We start from the raw sequence: 21,575 nt of genomic DNA, 5'->3' as shown, positions 1-21,575 counted from the left end.
TACAGTAGTGCTCTGTTCCTATACTCATAGATTCCATACTAAGGAAAAAGGTATTTTCTTCTATTTAATGCATCTTCCCTCTTCCTTTTCTACGACTGGACTGCTTATCAACTGGAAGTGTTTCTCTTTGTGGACCCTCATCTTCTAGTTGGGAAGGACGTGTATATTCCACTTCTAGTCTATAATCTTGCCATCCTTCATTTCCTCCATAGTCCCCACCATCACCACCTTGCCCACTGCTACCGCCGGGGTTAGATCCGACACCACCAACATCATCGTCGTCATTATCATCATCACCACCAGAGGGCGTAGTGGATGAAGTTCCATATCTAGATCCAAGATTCATTTGAGAATCATCACTACTAGATATTACTTCTTCTACCATTACCTGATTAACATCGATGCCAAAGTCATCTTGTGCATACTTGGCCGTTTGTGGATGGGGACTTCCGTCTCGTTCATCAAGATGGGATGGCCTAGTGGATACTCATCCTCATCACCAAATTCTAGTGATATGTCAAGAAGGTTCAGGGGATCTTGTTCAGCCACTTTGTCCATTTCGGCCTCCATATCTCTTATTCGAAGTTTCATGTTGTTATAACAAAAAACAAGCTGCTGAAGTCTGCTGTAGGCTACTCTATTTCTTTGCTTTGTGTGAATGAGTGCAAATGACTCCAATTTCGTTCACAAGCTGATGAAGATGCGGTTTGTGAAAAAATGCGCAATGCTAGCTTTCTTAGGATTGGAGCACTTGATCCATACATCATCCACCAATCAGCTGTGCAAGATGTTTTAAGAACACAAGTTAGTATTTACTACTTAGTAGATTGTACTTGAAGTTTGTAACTTTGTATTGTACATTTATATAAAAATACTTACCAGGTGCCATGGTTGCCCTAAGCAGTTGCTTCTCCAAAGCTTCTTTTAGCATCTCTAAATATAATAATCTAAAAAAAATATTGTTATTGAATAATTAAACATAGATTAAGACTTATTTTATTTAAATATTTTAAAAATATACCTCATTTCCAATTTGATCCAGGCCCGAGGAATGTGGCTCAAGGGTGTTAAAAACTTTGTGAACTGCATCAAGAAAATTAGGATCTTCCCCAACACCTTCTTTGTATTGACATTTTGGATTTAAGAAATAAGCTGCCAATCAAATAAAGTAAAATATAAATATGTAATAAGTATTTTGATATATGAATTTCTTGAAATTTATAAATATTTTATACCTGCTGCATGAAGAGGATGTTCAAGGGTTCTTTCCTACTGGTCATTGATGACTTTGAGAACGCATTTTGCACTTCTTGCACCTATTTCAATGGCCTCTTTCATCACCCTTATTGCTTCAACACAACTCCTAATGTTGGCCACACTTCACTTTCAACTATAAGCAATACTCGATATATAGGCTCATAAATGTTACAAACTTTTGCCACTCTATCCCAAAATTGATGGTTAAGAACTGTACTTTCAATTTCTCTATCCATTTTTGTTCGACTAAGAGCATGCTTAGCCCATTCATTAGATGTGAATAGAGATTTTAAACCTACTTTTTTTTTTGTAGGCTATCAAGTGCAATGTAGTTTGTAGCAAATCGTGTGGCCCCTGGACGCACAATATCCCCTTGACAGTGCTCCCTCATTTTAGCAAGCAACCATCCATGATTATATATAAAGTTAGTGATCTGTCTCCCCTGCAAGATCACTATGCTTATTGCCTCTCTTTTTCCGATCTCTTCAAAAATGAGATCAATACAATAAGCGGCACAAGGAGTCCAATACAAGTTGAATTTTTTCATTAATTTTAGATCCGCTTTCTTGTAGGCACTACCATTATCGTTCACCACTTGGACAACATGTTGCTTTCTTACCTCTTGCATAACATGTTTTAATAAGGAATATATGTATTCATGGTCTTTTATTTTGTCAGAAGCATCTACCGACTTTAGAAAAATTGTGCTTCCTTTCGAGTAAACCATGAAATTTATGATGGATAATTTTGTAGGGCCTGTCCATCCATCACACATTACAGTGCAGCCATACGTGGCCCACTTTTTCTTCACTTCTTGTACGTGGTCTTCCATTTCTTTTACCTCTAAATCAAGGTATTTTGTTCTGATTTCATAGGGTGTCGGTGGATCGACTCCCATTCCAGCTGATTGGCAACCCCATACCATGTTTTTAAAATGAGGTGATTTTGCCTTCTTAGGTGGAACAGTATCATATATAAAAAACTTCGAAATCAACCTATTCATTTCTTCTTTTATTTTACCTCCTTTGAATAAAATTTTCAAGTTTTTTTGTTTTGCTGCATCTGACTTGTAATATTGAGAAGGCTTTGAAATATATGGCTCTATTTCTGGCTGTCTCACACTTTGAGATCGCCTCATCGAAGGTTGCCCTGCACTACTGCCAGCCCTTGAACTGCCTCCTTGTTGCCTACCTGCAAACCTACGAGATTGGTCTCTTTCCCAAACCGTCTGTTTTGAAGCATAGAATGCTTGACGATATGCAAACCTTTCATAGGAAGAAATGTCAGGTGGGTATGCAATATCGTCAACATCATCAACTTCATCAATTTGTTGTGATTGCATCAAGTTCCCACGCAATTAATTTTTTATTTGGTCCATTCTTTCTATTTTTTTGGCCTTAGCTGTTGTTTTTCTTTCTAAAATAATTATCATTTCTTGCTTAATTTCTGGAGGTACTTTGTCGCAGAATTTTATATTATGCTGCGGGTCGTAATTTGCTAGGTGCATTTTTAATCTTGTTGCACCACCACTCTTCATTTGTATTCCGCAGTATTTGCAAATAAATCCATTCTTGACATTGGGCATCGGGTATCCATGTTCCCATGCTGGATCTTGTTTTCTTCCTTCAGACATTTTTGTAGATAATTTTACTTTCCTACAAGGTAACAATGAATCAAAAATTAGGTGTTAAATTAGTCAACAATTTTAAAAGGAAATTATTTGAGATGTTTTATTATCAATATAATATTAATAAAAAGACAAACATTAAAATATTAAATTAAATTTACAAAATTTAATGATAATGTACAAAATTACCAATAAATTATGGAAATTAAATTAGTCAAATAAATGAAATAATTTAAACTATATTAAGCTAATAAGTATTTTAATTTATTTAATTACTAGGCTATACTGATTAGGTGTTAAATTACTCTAAATTTGTAAAAGAAAAAAAAATTATTCGGATATTACTCTATAATTTTAAAATAAAAATATTTAGATGCTAAATAAAGATAAATTAATTACTAAGAGAAGTATTAAATTATTAAATTAAAATTGCAAAATTAATGATAATTTTTAGAAAATTATTATTAAGGAATAAATTTTTAAAATGAATATATTTAAATAAATGAAATAATTTATTAATTTATACTATAATAAGACAATAATAGTAAATTATTCAAATTTTATTTAGTTATTAAATTTACTAGTTATTAACTAATTATTTATTATACATTTATACTAATTATTTAGTATACTAGTAAAGTAATAAGTAGTAACTAGTAAGTAAGTAACATTAACTAAGGGGTAAATAGTAAATGGGAGAGGAGGGCATTGCTGTAAATATATTGGGGGCAAGGGGGATTTTGAGTAAATAAAAAAACTTAAAAGTTAAAACATGTTATTTAAAATATAAACCAGCCTTTAGGCAGCCCTTTTATTTTATGGAGCTGCTGCTGCTCGTGGAGGGAGTGGCGATAGAGGCTCCAAACTCTCGTCCCTCGTTTCTCGTCTCTCTTCTCTCGGTTTCTTGCTTGTAGCTCTGCGGGAGCCTCAGCAAAAAGGAAGATTGCAGGCTGGAGTTCTTGCGGCTGGCTGCGACTGTGTGCGACGCCGACAACGATGGAGGTGGAGGGTGAAGCCGAAGGCTAGAGGCAGAGGCTCGAAGGGCTGGTAGGAGGGGATTCGAAGACTAGGGCTTTTCGGAGTTCGAACTTCAAAGGTGGAAGTAGGAGGCAGCAGAACTTTGGAATCTAGGGTTTTCTTTTTTGAAGTTTGAAGATGGAAGAAGAAGAAGGCTTTGAGAGTTTGAGCTTGAGGTATGTATCCGAATGCATGTTAATTTATACAAATAATTTGTGTAGTGGTCGGTGGAATTATTGGGTTGAATAATGGATCTGCAGAGTGCTGAGTGTCTCTACGAGATTTTTTTTTTTTCACTGTATAAGCTCACGGGTTTCACAACGTGCACAATCATGTGGGAAAAGCAAAAAAAAAAAAACTGAGAATACTCAGAATAGTGCTGGAATTCCTTCCTCCAATTTTTTTTTTTCTTCCACATGATTTCCAGAAAATTTCGAAAGAACAGCCGAAATTTTCAAAATTTCGAACGAAATTTGCCGAAAGCTCAAAATTTCGGTCGAATCCCTCGAAAATTGAAATTTTTGTCGAAATTTCGACATTTCGACCGAAATTTAAGTCCTTGTTTGGAAGTGACAAATAAGGAAAAGATTAAAAAAAAGATATTTGTTCACAAAATTAGTGCCCTTGATGTTAAGATGGCTTCAAAAAAGATGAAAAGTGGGAAATCTCTAGGATCAGATAACATACCAATTGAAGTTTGGAAATGTTTAGAGATAAAGGAAGTCTATGGTTAACTAATCTATTCAACACTATTATAAAACTAAGAAAATGCTAGAGGAATGGAGGAAAAGCATGTTAATACCTTTATACAAAAACAAAGGCGATATTCAAAATTGTAATAATTGCTGTGCAATTAAGATTATGAAACTATAAAAAAAAGGTTAATTGAACAAAGAATAAGACTAGAAACTAGGGTTTAAGAGAATCAATTTGGTTTTATGCCTGGGACTTGAGGGAAATGAAGAGGGACTTGCATATGGTTTTTATTGACCTAGAAAAACCCTATGATAGAGTATCTAGGGAAAGTTCTTTGGTGGGTTTTAGAAAAGAAAAGAGCTTGCAATAGATATATTGAGATCATTAGGGGTATGTATAATAGAGTAATGACTAAGGTTAGGACTATAAGAGGGGGATCTAGTGATTTTCCAATCACAATGTGTACACCAAGGTTCTACTTTGAGTTTTTTTCTTTTTGCTTTAGTGGTTGACAAATTCATTAGAAATATCCATATTGAGATTCCTTGGTGTTGTTTTTTGTAGATGATATTGTCTTAATTGATGAAAGTAGGAACAAAGTGGAATGTAAGTTAGAACTTGGAGAATGTCTTTCGAGTATAAAGATTTTAGGATAGTAGGAATAAGATAGAATATATGAAATGTAATTTCAATATTGTAAGGTGGAGTATGGAGGAGATTAAACTTGATAATTGATATCTTGGATCTATTATGTAAGTGGAAGGGGGAAATTGAAGAGGATGTAATGTACAAAGTTAAAGCTGGTGGGGTAAAAGGGAGGTTTGTGTCAAGTGTGCTGTGTGATCGTTGAATACCCTTAAAACTAAAGGAAAGTTCTATAAGACAGGTATAATGCCAGCTATGCTTTATGGATTAGAATGTTGGGCAACCAAGGAATAACACATACCAAAAGTAAAAGTTGCCAAAATGTGAATGTTAAGGTGGATGTGTGTGGTATAACATTAAAAGATAAGAAACAAGAGTATACGCAATAAACTAGGCATAGCACAGGTCAAAGATAAGACAACGGAGGGGCGGCTCAGACGGTTTGGGCATTTGAAAGAAGGCTTAGTAGCACATAGGAAGAGTGAGTTATTGTTTATGATATGAAAAGGGATAGGGGTAGACCTGAAAGGCTAAAATAACTTGGAATGAGGTAGTGAGAAAGGATTTAATAGCTCTTAATCTAGCGGAGAAAAATGCTTTCAATTGGGTGGATTGGTAGAAAAACATTCATGTAGCTGACCCCACCTAGTGGGACTCAAGGTTAGGTGGTGTTGTTTTATTCATTGTAATAATAGTAGAAATAACAATAACAATGATAATAATTTTATGATATAGTAATTTTTATTGTTGATGGTAATTATTAGTGTTGGCATTAAATAATAATAATAATAATAATAGAAGAAGAAGATCTTGTCATCCAAGCATTACACAATCCGGCTGCTACAAGAATTACAAGAATTTTTCCATACTGAAATATCTCATGCCACTACTTTGCGGGATTGGAATTGTACTGTTCTTGTTAGATCTTGTCATTCAAGCATTACACAATCCAGATGCTACAAGAATTTTTTCATACTTCAACATCTCATGTCAGTGATGTCACTACTTTGCAAGATATGATATGTACTGTTCTTGTTAGATCTTGTCATTCAAGCATCACAGAATCCGGCTGCTACAAGAATTTTAGATCTTGTCATTCAAGCATTACACGATCTGGCTGCTACAAGAATTTTTTCATACTTAAACATCTCATGTCACTACTTTGTGGGATTGGAATTGTACTGTTCTCTCCTGGCTTGTTTTGATGTTTTGTTCCTTTCCTTGCACCCCAACCTCCCCTTCTGCTCTCCCCTCCAGAAAAAAAAGCAATAATCACAGGCCATCTTGTCATTCAAGCATTACACAATCCGGCTGCTATAAGAATTTTTTCATACGTAAACATCTCATGTCACTACTTTGCGGGATTGGAATTGTACTGTTCTTTCCTGGCTTGTTTTGATGTTTTGTTCCTTCGCTTGCACCCTGACCTCCCCGCTCTTCCCTCCAGAAAAAGAAGCAATAATCACAGGCCATTCTCCATTAGTTAGAAAAATAATTGAAGAAGTCTACAGCCCAACCTCCCCTTCTGCTCTCCCCTCCAGAAAAAGAAGCAATAATCACAGGCCATTCTCTCCATTTGTTAGAAAGATAATTGAAGAAGTCTACAAAGAGCTGCATTAGATCTGTATGTGATGACTTTCATTATAGGAAAACATTATGAGGGTCCAAGGCGGGCACTACTTGCTAGAAAAACCAACCTGGGAAGCTGAGTGTTTTCGTCCTTTGATTTTGCAAATGAGAGCTGAATAGCATTGATTGGAATTTCAGAAACAAAAAGAAGTTAAAAAATCACCAGCATATGCCTTATATCTACAATCATTTAAACTCCATATGCACATAAAGCTAACTGATAATAGCCAAGAAAACATAGTAGATAACAGAGGAGACTTTTTTTGCTGGAAAACAGGAAATTTTTCTCCAGATTTTGTATTGTGCATTCAGTTCCTTTTTTTTTTTTCGTTATTAATTTTTGTTGATTTTGAAAGTTTTTAGTTCATGGATTGGCACAATTATGGTGCCTTTCTAAACTCAATTTATCTGTAATTCTGCAAAAACAACTTAATTTACTGGAATTGATTTGACATGAAATATATAGTTATCCTTCTGTTTGGTTTGCGGAATCAAGCTTGGAATGGAATCAAATCTAAGGAATGGAATTGCATTCATGCGTTTGATTTGCATTCAAGGATGGAGTCATATTCCAACTGAAGTACGATTCTTGCAAATGGGGGAATTACGATTCTAGTCCAGCTAGGCTTTAATCGATCTTCATTCCATGGAATTACTCATTTTATATTAAAAAAAATTCTTAAGACAGCAACAAATGCTAATAATACTAACCAATGTTTTAAAAACCGGACTGGACCAACCGGTTCAACCCGGTCCGACCGGAATCGGACACATGTTCGGTCTGGGTGAAGGTCAAAAACCGGAAATGAGTTGACCTGGCAGAGAACTGGCCAAACCGGGCTGAACCGGTGCAAACTGGGTAAAAAAGCTGAGGTTATGTGTAATTATTTTCCTCCTCTAAGCTTCTTAGGTTGTTCATTTTGCTCAGTGAGGTGACGCGTAATTATTTTCCTTCTTTAAGCTTCTTAGGATGTTCATTTTCCTCAGTGTCTTGGTCATATTTATTAGAATTAGTTGTAGATAAAGATGAACTTATTTTTTTGTCCACACTAGAACTTCCTGTTCCATAGGAGGCATCCTTTTTCTTTGCATTTTCTACTTCATTTAACAAATTCCTCATCTGTTCTTTAACATGATTTGGAACCTTTTTACAAGGTGCAGTTTGCCCTCTTTGCCTAGCTAAATGTTGTTTAAACCTATTAATTCGCCCTCCTTTGAATATTTTTCCACAATACAAACTTCCTATCAGCCACTTGTTCACAATGATTTCATGCTAGGTCAGTCTTCCCAGTTGAGGAGCATCGTCCGTCTCAGTGGTACATAAAGGTTCATTCATAACATTTTCATATGTTGCCATTTTCTTTCAAGCCACCATTTTATTTCAAGTCCTGTGGTGGCTTGAAATAAAATAAATATTGGAATTACCAATTTGGAAGCAAGAAACAGGGAAGTTGAAGCACTATGATCCCATTGAAATGCCCTATTTGTCGAGAAAAAGCAAGAAAACAGAGAAAATTTGCACAAAATTTCTATAAATATACCGTTAGTTTAACAATTTAACAATTTATCAATCTAAATTTATGAGCAAAAAGGACTAAATATATGAAAACTAAGAAAAAAAAAATCTCTAATTATCAATTATTTCAACAAAAAACCGCTGATTGTCAACAAACTAATATAAATAATCGACACATTTGACAAATTTAAGAAATTGTAAAAAAGGAAATTGAAGCCTTAACAGTAAGGACTTGGGTTTCTCCCAAATTGAATCTCAAACTTAAAACCTCCAAACACTTCCAAAATAACTGCTAATTAATATCACTGAATGCAACCACTAATCATCAACAATTTCATTAAAGATACCACTAATTATCAACAAGATAACATAAAAATTCAACAGATTTAAAAAATTTACAAAATTATAAACAAGGAAATTGAAGCCCTAACTGTAAGGGTTTGGGGTTCTCCCAAATTAAATCTCAAACTTAGAACTTCCAAATGCAGATTTGGGCTGCCAGGCTGCCGCACGCTGCAGGGAGACACCAATCCTGCAAAGAAAATAACACAAATTGAAATCAGATTCTGAAATGGGCTGCCGGGCTGCTGCACGGGTACAGAGGAGGAAGGGTGGACCAGAAGAGACCTGCGCGAACTGGGTGACACAGAGATACGGGAGAGGGAGGGACGACTGGAGGAGAGCTCGGCTGCCGGCCTGCTGCAGGGGCACGGGAGAGGAGGGAGGAGAGCTGCTGCCGCGGGGGCATGGGAGAGGAGGGTGGAGAGGCTTAGGGTTTCTTTCTTTCTTTCAGTTCTTATATTTTTCATATTATTGTGTTTTTAAAAAAGGTATAAATTTGAAATAAGGATACTGGGTTGACTCGGCGTCAAACCCGGTCTGCACTGTTTCAGCCTGGTTTGGCTGGTTCTCTGCTGGGTTGGCCCATCTCCAGTTTTTTACCTTCACCCAGACTGGACATGTGTCCAGTTCCGGTCGGACCGGGTTAAACCGGCTGGTCCGGTTTTTAAAACATTGATAATGACTACAATAAAAATAATATTTATTATTGTAAAATAATAGTAACACTAAGGGCATTAATAATATAAAAAAGCAATAATAATAATTAAATAATAATAAGTACAATAAAAAAATTATATTAGAACTAATAAAAAATTCTATTATAAATAAAAAATAGTAATACAAAATTAAAATATGTGTTAGGGATTTTAAATAAAAAAATGTCTTATTTTTCATTTCATTATAGAAGCCATTGAAGAATACCAAATGTTGGAAGGAAATTGAAATTGGATGCCTACAGTCATTTTATGTTACTAACCAAATACATTAATTGGATCCCAAAAGCAATTCCATTCCTCTCTTGATTCCTTTTCTTCTTCAATTTCATTTTGCAAACCCAGCGGGAGGTTAAAGTACCTTACTGGAGTTGACTAATCAAGAACGCACCTGAGCGCCCACGCACATCCTTATATACCGATCCATTTGGAAGTGTTTCGCTTAATTGTAGTTCTACATGCTTACAGCAGTACCAACAGTACATCATCATTTTGCTACTGGGGAGTTTGGAGGAAAACATTATTATTGAAATTTGTTTGGTTGAGAAACTTTTGTGGCCTCCCTCTTGTGCTCCACTTGGCTGCTGAATGCCAAATTGTGTTTTTCAAATTTGTGCTGTCTTGATATATAAACAAAAATAGGCAAGGAGAAGGAAGGGAAGCATGCAGAGATTGAACGAAGGAAAACTACTATTGATGGTTGGTGAGAATAAATAGTGAGATGTTCCGGTGGAAGTGGACTTTTAATTACTTTGCTCTCCTTTGCTAATAATTATGTAATATTTAGTGAGCATTTCTCAGTAGTAAAATAAAACATACTCAGACAATTTTGGAAAATAGGGTAAGGACACTAAGGAGTCACCTTAATAATAGCGTAGTACAGATAAAATAGCACATTTATTGAGGTTTTTTCTAGATTATCTAGTGGGCGTTGCGTGTCACTTTGTAGAATACTATGGTCAGGGATGCTCTTGAATTGTATAAAGTTCTGAAGCTGATATGATCCAAGTGATGAAGTTTCCAGTTTCGAGCTCTTGAAATTGTATAGATTTCTCATTCCGGTTAATGTTTGATCCTACTGATAGTAGTTTTAAGGTTAGAGTTGAAGAGCAATGGCCAGGCTGAGCTGCTTATATTTATTTGTGCCTTTGCTATCAAAATTTATGACCTGCAATTTGTTTGTCCTTCTGCATTGCTTGTCTGCTTTAATAGGCAGGTCCAAGCTGCTTCTCCTACTAATTTCTCTTGTAAGAATGAGCCTGGTGTGCACATGCATAGGCTTTCTGAGCAAACCAGCCTAATTCATTCAGTTGAATTGTTAGACTTGGTATTGGTGGATAGCCTAATTTTGATTTCATAGCTCGAGCATACTAGTGTTTGGAACTTTTATCAGAGATCAGTTAATTATTGAAATGGTTGTTGTTAAAGCTTGATATACATTGTTGGCTGACAACCTAACTCCCTAAGTTTTTTGCTAAAATCTAACATGGCATTAGAGCCATGGTTGCTAGTAGGTCCTAGGTTCTAGTCTTGCTGCCCATGTTTATTTTGTGATGGCTAAAATTTCTTGTTCCCCGTATTGAGTGTAATATATTGTTTGTTTATCTCTCTGCGTTCAATTGAGCTGCATGTGCGGGGGAGTGTGAGACCTTGATATATGTTGCTCACCCACATCCTAACAGCTTAAGCTTTTGGGTAAAGTGGTAATCTAACAATTATGATTTTTTTTTTTTTTTCCATGGCATATATTTGGATGTCCTCATTTTGTCTCTTCTGCGTGTTCAGGTCTTGCTGGAAAGAGTAGAACATTTTGTTCAGTCAGTTGCTGTCTATGAAGATCAAATTTTTCAGAAGCGGACTCGTATAAAGCAGGTATTCTGTTTGTTCTGTTCCTTTATATGGTCATAAACATTTTATATATTCATGAAAGATAGGTAGTTGTATGGCATAAGAAGGAGAAGTGGTATGGAAAATGCGTACTTTCCGTTCCTCAACTTCCTAATAAAAGAAAAATGTGGTTGAAGAAATAATTTCAGTACAAACTGTTTTAGGGATGTCTGTTGGCTAATGTACTAACATACCTTATCACTGGAGGGTAGGGATGGGGATGAGGAATTATTACGTCCGGATGGTAGCAGAGATGGGACTGAGAAATTTGCTCCATATTGGCTTTAGGGTGGGGCTCTCGACATCCATTATAGGTATATGGAATTGGTGTCAATCTAGAGTAAGAGAAGCATATAAGCAGTTGCAAGTGTGATAAAAATCCAATATGGGTTCATTTTCTACTTGAACAAAGGAAAACATCTAGCTCAAGATGACATTGTTTTCCTGTGAAATAACAAAAATATGAATCCCTTCCTCAACATCTCCTTGTTCAATATTTTACTTTTTCGGGGAAAGGTATAGCTTTCTATTATTAGGGGGGCATTGGCATACTCTGCAACTATCCACAAGGTGCATGTTATTTTATTTCCTCATGAACCTATGGCGATTGCAGGCATGAATGCTATGCTACATTTGGTAAATTCATTGTTTTATGTTTTACGGCCTCTTTTTTGTTTTTGAACATATGTTATTCATACACACATCTTTTGAGCAAGTGTAAATTAAATGATTATTAGAAGGGCTTCTTATTTCAGGCTATTGAGAATAATGAAGAGACGAGGCTTAGAATGGCGAGAGAGAACTCTGAAGAGCCAAAGGCTCCAGTTGTGGACAAGGTTTGTTATTCCTGTTTCATTCTCAAAAATTGTTGTGTGATCTTGGCTCAATAACTTAGTCCTTAAATGAGAATATATAATGAACTGACTGACATCCTATGCATTCATGCCACCATATATGTGGTAAAAGCATACAACTACATTCTGTCCTACTCTTAATTAGAATGCTGCTTTTTCCCGACCTTGTTTTTAGTTCATCAAACAACTTTTGATGAACGTTCTCTGATAAAATCGGGTTATAAGAGCTTAAAAAGTTAAAAGTGTATCTAAGAGGTCTGACAAGATAATTCTTGTGTTCATATTGGAGGAGGCTGATTGAGCATCCAAGAGGTGTTACAAGAAAAAATAAAGCATTTAATTCAATTTTGTATCACATTTTATACAAATCTACACAAATCCAAATCCAAGGCTCCTCAGTATTTAAGTAGTCCCAGGACTCCCAACCAATACCCTTGATAAACCGTAACAACTCTTTAGAACAATGTTTTCAATTTTTTAGAAAATCCTATTCCTTAGATATATTTTTTCTCTGCCTCACAATTATTAAATCCCAAAACTTGGATCCACCTCAGTTGCAAGCCATAAAAGTCCAAATTGATTCCAAGTCTAGATTAATACGTATTTTTCCAGCGTACCTAAAGATTAGCCCAGTCACATTAATAACAAACACCATGAAACACCCACATGCAGGGTTAAAATCAATATGAAACAAAGAAAAGGAAGCAATTTACAATAGTATTCTAAAAAAATGTATATATATATTTGTTCTAATCAAGGATAATTAACTTTGCCAACTACCTTTGGGAAAAAAAGCATAATAGTTCTAACCTGAGTAGTCAACATGAAGAATTAAAACATTAAGACATTATTAATTAATAATACTAATCATAAAAAGAAATTTGTTTTTTAATCATGGATAACTGAATCTGCCATGCCAGCTATCTGAAAAAACCCCAACTATAGTCTCCGAAGCAAAATCAAATTTTTTTTGCAACACCATCACACCCTAAAAAGAAGCATGAACATGTCTCAAACACCAAGACAAATTAATGCTGAAAGGCACACGTAAAACCAATAGCAGATCGAGAGGCCAAACATACTTAAAATAATTATTTCAAAAGATAAAATTTTGATGATACTCATACATAGTAGTCAGAGGTGCGAGGCGAGCCGAGGCGCAAAGGGTCTTTGAAGCCGAGGAGCGAGGTGAAGGCGCGCGCCTCACGAAGGTGAGGCGCACAATTATTAAAATGGTGTAAAATATCTATTTGGGGTAATTTATATATGAACATATGAATATCTAGTGATATTAGAATTTAAAATGCCAAAACATTCAATAAAAAAATTGGAAATTTAATAAAATTGCCAAGACGAAGCCCAAAAGCATCAGCAATTCAACATAGTTCAACATCAAAAGAAAAGAGTACAATAAAAGATTTCAAAATATAAAATCTAAAAATCCTCCTCAATCATCACTCATCACTCATCATCAACTAAGTCGGCGAAGATATCATCATCCTTCTCTTCATCATCAGAACTGTTTTCTCCAACATCTTTTTCCTCTTCCATCTCCTCTGCACTATCCACTTGGATTTCATCCTCATCTACAAGTTCCAACATTGTGGTCCGACCCCTAGCACTAGTTGCACTACTAGATGAAGCCCTTCCTCTTCCTCTAGACGATGATGGCATATTTGTACTTATTCTTGATCTTGTGTGATGCGGGGGGTTATTTAGTCCAGCAGCTCTAGCAACAAAATCCCAAGTCAAATTATCATCTTCAAACACAGGTTCATCATCCTCATCAGAATCACCATCCATTCTACCAATCAACCACTCATTACTATCATCAATGTCCTTTAGGAGGATGGGATCAATGGTGTCACGTTTGTCGTATCGACGCCTCAGAGTTCGATTATATTTCACAAATACCAAATCATTCAAGCGTTGCTGGGATAGCCTATTTGTCCTTTTGCTATGAAGCTGCAAAAAGTTTAAAGTAATATGGTTAATAATGATTCTAAAAAGCAGTAGATTGGTAGTTCTTGTTCTTTAATAATTAATCCATGATATACTAATGACTTACATGTTGGAATATACTCCAATTTCTTTCGCAGCCGGTAGCACTACACGTGAAGCTAAGAATTTTCACAGCAAACTTTTGCAAGTTTGGAGTTGTTGATCCATATGCCATCCACCATTGCGCTGTTATAAAATTAATTTTAAATGAATACCTACTAGGTAAATAGCAAAAATAATTTTCAAAAATAAAGAGGTAGTACAAATGCCACTTTACCTGGTGCTTTTGTCTTCCTTTGTCTCACTGCCAAACTAATTCCAAAGACGCCACTAGCGGCATTGTATTTTTCCAACTCATTTGAAACTTTATCTTGCATTTCAATAGTTGGCAGTAACCTTGCAATACATTTGTACAAACCCGTCATAATTTCTTCATCTTGCAAAATGTTGGGGTTTGAATAGAAAAATTCTGGATTCAAGTAGTGTGCAGCTGCATGCAACGGTTGATGGAGTTGGCATCCCCACCTCGTATCAATAATTTCAAATGCCTCCTTGAATTTATCCTCTCTCTCACCAAAAGCCTTAGCTATGGCTTCCTTAGCCCTATCCATTGCTTCATAAATGTATCCCATTGCAGGCTTCTTTTCCCCATCAACCAAACGGAGTACACGAACAAGTGGACCTGTTAACTTAAGAGCATAAACGATGGTACTCCAAAAAGTAGACATCAAAACAATAGTAGCTGCTCTTTTGCTAGCCGCCTCCTTTGCCCATTTAGTAGTATTCCAATCTTCAGAAGTAAACATCTTCCTCAAGTTGTTCTTTTGAAGATGGATTGAACGAAGGGTGATGAAGGCAGTTGCAAATCTTGTAACTGCAGGTCTTAGTAACTCATTTCCTCCAGTGAACTGTCTCATCAAGTTGACAACGCCAACACGATTATAGATATATAGCCATTCAAAAAAATTGCCCTTTTCAAGGTTGCATGAATTGAAGGCATCTTCCCAATATCCTCTAAAATTAAATCAATGCAATGTGCAGCACATGGTGTCCAATATAAATGTGGCCTCTTTGCTTCCAACAATCTCCCTGTTCAAAAATCAAGGAATGAAGCCATTAAAATATTAAAATAAACAATATATACAATATAGAAAGTAGTTCTAAAAATAAGTTCTTACCTGCTGCAACATAGTTTGACACATTGTCAGTTACCACTTGAATCACGTTTGATTCTCCAATTTCCTCTACCATCTCATCAAGCAATCTATACATTCTATCTGCATTCTTGACAATATTAGAAGCATCAATAGACTTGATGAGTACTGATCCCCTTGGAGAGTTCACTAAAAAGTTGATTATGTCCTTATTAGCAACCGAATCTCTCCAACTATCAGACATAATTGAGCAGCCATATTTTGTCCATTCCTCCTTATGGACCTACAACTCCTCTTTCATTCGACTAACTTCCTCCTTTAGGTAAGGAACTCTCACTTCATGATAGCTAAGTGGCTTTATTCTAGGATCATATTGTCCAATCGATTCAAGTGCCACTGCAAAGCTGCTCAAACGTATAACATTAAATGGTATCCCAGCATCATACATCCACCTAGCAAAATCTCCCATTGCCTTTTTTCTTAGTTCTTTCTTGCACACTTCATTTATTGATGTTTGCTTCATCTTCCCTTCTTTCCTAGCTTGAACCGCTTTCTTTGGATCGGGAGTAAAAAATAAGTCCATAGGCCCCTTCTGTTTTGGTTTCTTCAAGTTGGATTGGTATGATCTTTTACTTCCATCACTAGTAAGCACTCTCTTGCCACGAATGTCAATTTTTTGAACTTCATCTTCTTCATCTTCACCGTAATGATCTATATCATCAAAGTCGGGCAATAACTCATTTTCCTCCTTTTCCATATCTTTCTTCAACATATATTCTTTAATTTCCTTACGTACATGAGCAGGGCACTTAGAGCATTCTTTCACATTTTGAAATCCTCCGACAATGTGTTGTTTTGCCTGAAATATTCCTCCCCTTGTGACTTTACCACAAAAATTGCAAGTCAAATTATTTCTATTTTTTTGATCCTCCAAATGTGCATACTTCCATGCGGGATCTTTCTTTGCCGAGGCCTCACATCCAAAACTGGAATCCATTTAAGATTTTAGACTTGGTATCCCGTATCCTAACTGAAAAAACAATGTATCATATATTTAAAATTTAAGACTTACATAATGCATTTCCAAACAAATTAAAAAACAGTAGCTAAATTTCAATAAAAAGAATAAATATTATGTATTAGTTATAATTTATAAACTTACATTAATTAAACTAAATATTATAAATTAAAAAACAGTAGCTAAATTTCTGTAAAAAAAAAAATATTATGTATTAGTTATAATTTGTAAGCTTACATTAATTAAACTTAATATTATAAATTAAAAAACAGTAGCTAAATTTCTGTAAAAAAAATAAATATTATGTATTAGTTATAATTTATAAGCTTACATTAATTAAACTAAATATTATAAATTAAAAAACAGTAGCTAAATTTCTGTAAAAAAAATAAATATTATGTATTAGTTATAATTTATAAGCTTACATTAATTTACCAAATATTTAATTTATAAGCTTACATATAAAGAAGAAGAAGAAAAAGAAGAAAAAGAGCAGGCAGCAGTCAGCAGTCAGCAGCACGCAGCAAGCATGCAGCAGGAAGAAGAAGAAGAAGAAGAGAAGCAGCAGGCAGCAGGACGCAAGCAGCAGCAGCAGCAGCAGCAGCAGAAGAAGAAGAAGAAGAAGAAGAAGAAGAAGAAGAGAAGAGAAGCAGCAGGCAGCAGGACGCAAGCAGCAGCAGCAACAGAAGAAGAAGAAGAAGAAGAAGAAGAAGAAGAAGAAGAAGAAGAAGACTTACAAAGTTTCGAAGGCTTAAAGACGATCTCCAGCTGGTTCGAAATGTTGAAGGCGATGTGACGAACTCACGTCGTGCTCGAAGGCAGTCAGACGAACTCACGACTGCTTCGAAGGCAGGCAGACGAAATCGCGAGGGCTCTGGCTGGTTCGAAACGAAGTCGCGCTGGTCGTGCTTCTTCAAAATGTCGAAGATGAACTCACGATCCTGGTCGAAGCTCGAAGACGAAGTCGCAAAGGCTTCCGGCTGGTTCAAAGGCTCGCAAACGAACTCACGAAGGGCTTCGAAGGGTCGAAAGGGGCTAGGGCTCTGTTTGTTTGAGTCGAATGAGGGATACGAGTCTGGCTTGGGCTATTTCTCTCCTTTAAATGGCTTCAAAATACACAAGGCGCGCCTCACTGTGCCTCGTGCTTCACTGCGCCTCGTCTCACCTACAGTCGCCTCTTGCAGGTCGCCTCGCGCCACCTCGTATGAGGCGGCAGCCTCATCGCCTCACTGCGCCTTGCTCCTGAGGCGCACTTTTAACTACTATGTACACATATCGCAACAGCCAAATATGTATAATAAGGGAAACAAATGGCAAAATCCATAAGCATAGAACACTGACAGCCAAAATAGGAATTCACAAACTAACCTCACCTTGAGATGACATGATCCCAGGCACAAAGAAAGGCAAACCAATACCAAAAAGCATCAGCAAAGCAGAACACAAAACATTTGAATAAATGAAAAAGTTAAAAACAATCAAATATCAACAATTAAACAAAAGCATAGTACTGCACAGAAGACCTATAACACAGAATTTGAATTGTCATTTTACCGAACATAAATCATTGGTGGTTCTAGATCTATAGTTTCACATGAAAAAAAAGAAGAAGCTATTAAAGCATGAATGATAGGGCCTAGTCCAGATTGGAAGCCCTGCAATAGGACTATAGGAGAGATCAGTTTATTCAGCGGGTAATCAAGCACTATGGTTGACAGAAGCATGTTCTGAAACCCTAGCGGTGGCTCTTTCTTCGGATTTGCGGTGTCCACGAAAACATCAATCAATTGCTGCTCTTTGTCAGTGAGCAAGCTCTCCAGGAATACAGTTCGGGAAATGAATTGCCAAATATAAGAATAGGAACGAAGGAGAGAGTTTGAAGTGAATAGATAAGGAATGGTTGGAAAAATAAAAGTCATAAAATTTAATTTATTGGAAACTGGAAAGTGGAAACTTGGAAGACGTGGAATTGAAGAGTCAACATTGAGGGATGAAGAGACTTTGCATAAGAAGGCATTGATAAGAAACAAAATTAATTAAGTAATTAATTAAGAGTGGGCCAGAAAACAAACTTACATGCTGTTATTCACATTGGTTCCTCCTGGACACTAGGAATGCTCAAATTGAGCTTCTATTTATTATATAATATATATATATATATGTATATATATATTATGTATAGTCATGTTACCACTTTACCTAAAAGTTCAAACTGTTAGGTTGTGGGCCAGCAATGTATGTCAAGCTTTAACACTACCTCGCACGTGCAGCTCTACAGCACATGGAGAGATAGATGATTCCCATTATAGGGAATACAATAATGTTTTACACACCACTCAATAAAGTCTGGTAACAAGACTAAAATCCAGGACCTCCTGGTAACCAACTCGGATATTACCACTTTACCTAAAAGCTTGAGTTGTTAGGTTGTGGGCGAACAATGTATATCAAGCTTTAACATATACAATAATGAATTATTGAACTAAATTTTTAGGTAGAAGTTAAAAAAAAATAAAAATTTCTATAAATTATATTCTTTCGAAATTTCAAAATTTGTAATTGGATATGTGTAATTCATTCAATTAGATTCATTAATCATTAGAGATGTCATGCAAAGAATGAGCATCAAATGACAAAGGCCAATAATAACTACTTAACTAGTGTGTTGAATTCAGCTGAAAACAAACTGCAAGCACCCAAACAAGAATAAAGTCCAACAGCGCATGCGTTTATAATTTTAATTTAAAACTTAAAAAGTCGAAGTTCATAGAATATTAAAATAATGCAAACTTATCTAAGGTAATGTAAGTCCATAAAATAGGTAATCTAAAGCCCATTAGTCCACAGCTTAACAATTACAAAAAAAGTTGAAAATAACAATGAATCACAATCATAAAACATTGAACTTGCAGATTCAGTTGAAGCATGAGTGCATCATGCAATGGTGGTGGGTTCCAATGACATCGATTCCTTAGCTCTTGACAATTCTAAAAACATAAAGAAAATAATACCCAAGTTAAAATGCTAAAAATTGAAACTAATAATATTATTTAACAACAAATTAATATTTGAATGGGTGGGACACCACTGTTAGTTTGTGAAGTTCTTTGGAGTGTTCGTAGAAATCTATTTCTCAAGTTTATCCTTTATTCATTCCTCACATTAATTTTGTTGTGAGGAGGGGTTCTTGGATTCATTTTTGGAGAGATCCTAGGTTGAGAAATGATGTTCTATCCAAATCTTTTCCTTGCTTCTTCCATTTGAGCTCAGGGTAAGATAGTATGATCTTTTTTTTGTGTGTGATTGATTCGAGTAGCCCTCTGGTTTCTTGAAACTTTCATTTCAGAAGGTCTCTTAAATGATAGAGAGATGATGGAACTTTCCTCCTTGTTGCCATAATTGAATAATAATCATCTTTCTTTAGATAGGGATACTCGGTCTTGGGCTTAGGATCTTTCGGGGGTTTATTCTTGTAGATCTGTTCCAAATTTTGTTTTCCTCTATTTTCATGTATTTGGGAGGCTAAAGCTGCCCCAAATATTAAGGCTTTCATTTGGCTGACTCTGCTTAATGGAATCAATACCAATATCTTGTTGCAAATTAGGAGACCTTTGAAGGCCTTATATTCAGATATTTTTGTGCTTTGTTATTTGAATTTTGGTTTTCTCCTCATTTGCCCTTACATTTTGATTTTTCTTGGAGCATCTAGAATAATTTATTTTGGTGTGTTGGGAAAAGCTTGGGTTTGTCCAGCGACAGTGGATGGAATGTCGGCTTTGGAAGGAAAAAGGATAGGACTGTTCTATGAAAATTGGAATTTTTGCACTGTTGTGGGGTTTATGGTTGGAGCAAAGTGCATGAATTTTTTCAGGGATATAACTGAGTGGACAGCTGGTTTGACAGAAGATTAACTATTTGGCTTCTTTTTGGTGTGATGGTGTTGCTTTAAGGGGATGACCTTTTTGAAAATTCCATGAGATTGGAGAAGTTTTTTGCTTTGATATTTTGAAGTACTTTTTTTTGTGTTTTTAGTTTCTTTTTTTTTTTGATGGATTTTTCCAGAATTTTTTGGGAGATGTCTTATTCTCATCTTTGTTTCTCTTTCCAATGAAATCTCTTCTCTTGCTATACAAAAAATTATTTGACAACAAACTAATCTTAAAAAAAAAAAAAATGAAAACTCTAGTTACATCTTTTCAATCGTTCATATTCTTTTGCATCATCCATTGCATCTCTAATATTGATTGGAGAATATCTAAGCCAATTTGAGCACGTATGAGACGTTCCACTATCATTGGAGATAAAGAATCATGAAATGGATAAAGCATATGAGCTGAAGTACTAAAAGCTAACTTAGAAGCTACTGTAGATAGTGGAATTGCCAACACATCTCATGCTATGCGATATTTATTTCAGTCACCCTTCCACCAACCCAATATATTAAACTTCTCACCTCCACTTTCACAAATTTCTACCAAGCATTTCTCCACCTTTGACTTCTTATGAATCTTCCTCTTCCAAGTGCCTCCCTAAATTTTGAGTCTAACATAGCTTGTTCATCATCCCTATCAACTTCCAATGATTTAGAACCTTCATCATCGCTAAGTGTTCGCATATTTGAATATGAATGTAAGGCATGCCGCATGCCAATCATACAAAGTACAAATGAGCTAATGAATCTTTCACTCTCATGATCATATCCTCAATCAAGACACTTGAATGCAATTTTTAAAACAAAACATCACATTCCTTGACTTGTGTAGAGGATCAAGAACATCCACAACAAACAATAACAAGTTCATCCTATTCCAAACTTCCCTAATACTGGCCATACTTTCTTCTTATATCATCCATCATTGTACACAAAAGAAAATCATTTTCTTCGCAAAGTTGATTTAACTTGTTTTGAACTATAAGAAACTTATGAAGAAAGTAGTTGAAAGTGACATGCAACGATGTTGACAAACGCAAAGTTGTGTCATAAAAAAAAAAGTCAAGAAACTTAAACAAAAATTATAGCATTGTCTTGATCAAGACCATTTGGAGGCCCCAAGTTCCCCCCATCTCTCTCCCTCTTGCTCTCTCACTTCCATTTCGACTCTTCTCCTCATCTTCCTCGTATCTCCGTCTTTAAAGTAATGGAAAAAAGTTAAAATCTTCTTCTTCTAATTGTTTGAATGCTGTTTAGAAGTTATTGGCCACCTCCAACATCATATAAG

The 21,575-nt window shown here is 35.7% G+C and overlaps 1 protein-coding gene across 1 annotated transcript in view; it reads left to right on the top strand.

The window, feature by feature from the left end:
* Positions 1-21,575, top strand: part of LOC131154107 (5'-3' exoribonuclease 4) — an 87,989-nt gene that overhangs the window by 31,839 nt on the left and 34,575 nt on the right. The window contains exons 10-11 of the mRNA XM_058106629.1: positions 11,228-11,314; positions 12,085-12,165. Coding sequence (XP_057962612.1) covers positions 11,228-11,314; positions 12,085-12,165 — 168 coding nt within the window. The remainder of the gene's footprint in view (positions 1-11,227; positions 11,315-12,084; positions 12,166-21,575) is intronic.

The sequence above is a fragment of the Malania oleifera genome, chromosome 4 (assembly GCF_029873635.1).
Source record: "Malania oleifera isolate guangnan ecotype guangnan chromosome 4, ASM2987363v1, whole genome shotgun sequence".
Taxonomy (NCBI): Eukaryota; Viridiplantae; Streptophyta; class Magnoliopsida; order Santalales; family Ximeniaceae; genus Malania; species Malania oleifera.
The sequence above is the reverse complement of the archived record's forward strand: the minus strand, read 5'-3'. Positions and strand labels throughout refer to the sequence as shown.